The 2041-nt window shown below is 57.4% G+C and overlaps 1 protein-coding gene across 1 annotated transcript; it reads right to left on the bottom strand.

The window, feature by feature from the left end:
- Positions 1-1446: 1446 nt before the first annotated feature.
- GLOTRDRAFT_134719 (uncharacterized protein) lies at positions 1447-1956 on the bottom strand (the record flags this gene model as incomplete). The annotated part of the gene is made up of 1 exon (XM_007873650.1): positions 1447-1956. The coding sequence occupies one exon, from the start codon at positions 1954-1956 to the stop codon at positions 1447-1449; it is 510 nt and encodes a 169-aa protein (XP_007871841.1).
- Between the last annotated feature and the right edge of the window lie 85 nt (positions 1957-2041).

Below are 2041 nucleotides of genomic sequence, written 5' to 3'. Positions count from 1 at the left end.
GTGCAGTAACATCTTCACGTATCGCAGCTTAGGCATGGCACTTGAAATATCTAGAAAAGGAGGACTTGGGGCTGAGATTCCATCTGAACGATCGCTGAGAGGCTGGGACCCACACGGAATCCTGGATGATAAGGGGCTTCCGACGTGAGCAGACTGCGACGGAATGGACTGCATTAGCGGAAACGCATGACTGGTTCGAGGAAGTTGAGGAGAATATAAGGGTGCGTCCCAGGAGAAGGTCGGGCTCTGATCGCATCTTCTCTCTGTCAATCGACCAACCCGCCAGCAGCTTCTTCGACGCTCGGGATCCGACGTCTTCCTGCCTAGCCTACTTCCTTACTGATGGACAACTCAGCGGCGACTTACAGACCAGGCAGACTCACAAGGGACACAACGAGCTTGCGCGGTTAACAGGTCAGGGGTATCCGAGAACGACTCCTCCTCGGATGACTTGACGTTATGCTGCTGGTTCCTTGTTCCCCCGATACTTGTCAAGAACTGAATATCGGACCATATGCGATCATTCTTCTGGGCGTCAAGGGGCGAGTGCGTCAGGACTAGCTAGACCAAGGAACCTCGCCGACTTGCCCGTAATTCGTCCACGTCGTAGACTAGAGCATGCCGTTCTTTCGCTCGAGCTTATGGCTAATCTGGGACCTCATCATCTAGTTGTTGCTATACTGTCTGAGATGCCATTGGTTGTGAGCGACGGATCTTCCAGGATTGCGGGGACGGCCACGCACCCAAGGGATCCCTCATTTGACGTCAATGGCTCGCTGTGGTGGCGTCGATCCATCGTAGTATCAGTCACTTCAATTATCTATGTAGATGCCGTGAGTGTATTCACGGTGTTGCTTTCGGGCGAGATAATCAGCCTACGTACAGGCATTACACTGGCCACTGTGGAGCAAATCCCACTTCGACGTCCTGACTAACCGCTCCACCCGGTCTATCACCTAGGCCGCGGCCTCTCAGTTGGGAGCTGGTCGAATTCCTCGTCGACGAACATCAAGGGCAACTGGGCTGCAGCGAAATCGCCTTGTCGATGGATCCTTGTATTTCTTCGGCAGCGGCCGGGCTCGGCTAACGGTGCTCAGCGCCTCGTCATCGTCACCCCTCTCAGGGCGGAGGGCCAACGATATGGATGGATGGAGAGCGGAGCACGTTTATTCTGCTCGTACAGACTGATAGTACAAACGGTGCGAAGAACAAGACAAAGAAAAACAGAGGTCACTACTGCCTCAGAAGGCTTTGCTACTCGTACAAGATGGAACCAACAGAAATATTGCACAACCACATTGCGGAGTCTGATGCTCCTTCATTGAACATCCCCCAGAATCATCATCCGCGTACCGCAAAATATCCCCTCTATTTCAGCCTTCTTCTCCTCATCAACCCGGGGATGTCTCTGCCCCGCCCCGCGCGGACATTGCTCAGCTCCGACCTTCACCATATCGTCGACTGCCACAGAGGAACAGCTAGCGGAACGGCAGCGGCGGCGGTCATGCGCTCATAGCGGTCGAGGTACGGAGTCGGTCGCCGTGGCCCTTGTGGTGCCGTCGGTGGCTTGGGCGGCGATCGCTGGAGTTGCGCCTGTGCCGCAGCGGCGCATTTGTCCGCGTACTCGCGGAGCTGCCCAGGCGTAATCGGGCGTGTCCCGTCGAGCTTGGGCCATGCGGGCGTGTCTGAGTCTGACCCCGACGCGTGTGGCGCATGTTGCATGGGCACGGCAGTCGCCGAGCGGTCGTCGTCGGGCGGCGTGGCGATGGTAGGCAATTGCTCGGTGGTGGACGCGGGCGAAAGGTTGAGATACGAGTAGGCCGACGCGGATGGTGAGGTCGGCTCGGGCTTGTCGACGAGGTCCTCGAAGGGGTCGAAGATGAAGGGGACAATGGGGGGCGGCCACGCGACAGTCGGGCCTTCAATGTGCTGGATCCACGAGAGCTGCGACAGCATTCTGTGTGACTCCGTCGGCTCAAGGGCCTCCTCGTCCTCGTACCCACCCAACGCCGTTTTGAAGACGCCGTACGCGTCGTCGACG

This window comes from Gloeophyllum trabeum (assembly GCF_000344685.1).
Source record: "Gloeophyllum trabeum ATCC 11539 unplaced genomic scaffold GLOTRscaffold_00429, whole genome shotgun sequence".
NCBI lineage: Eukaryota > Fungi > Basidiomycota > Agaricomycetes > Gloeophyllales > Gloeophyllaceae > Gloeophyllum > Gloeophyllum trabeum.
Note: the sequence above shows the minus strand (reverse complement) of the source record. Positions and strands in the feature narration are given on the sequence as shown.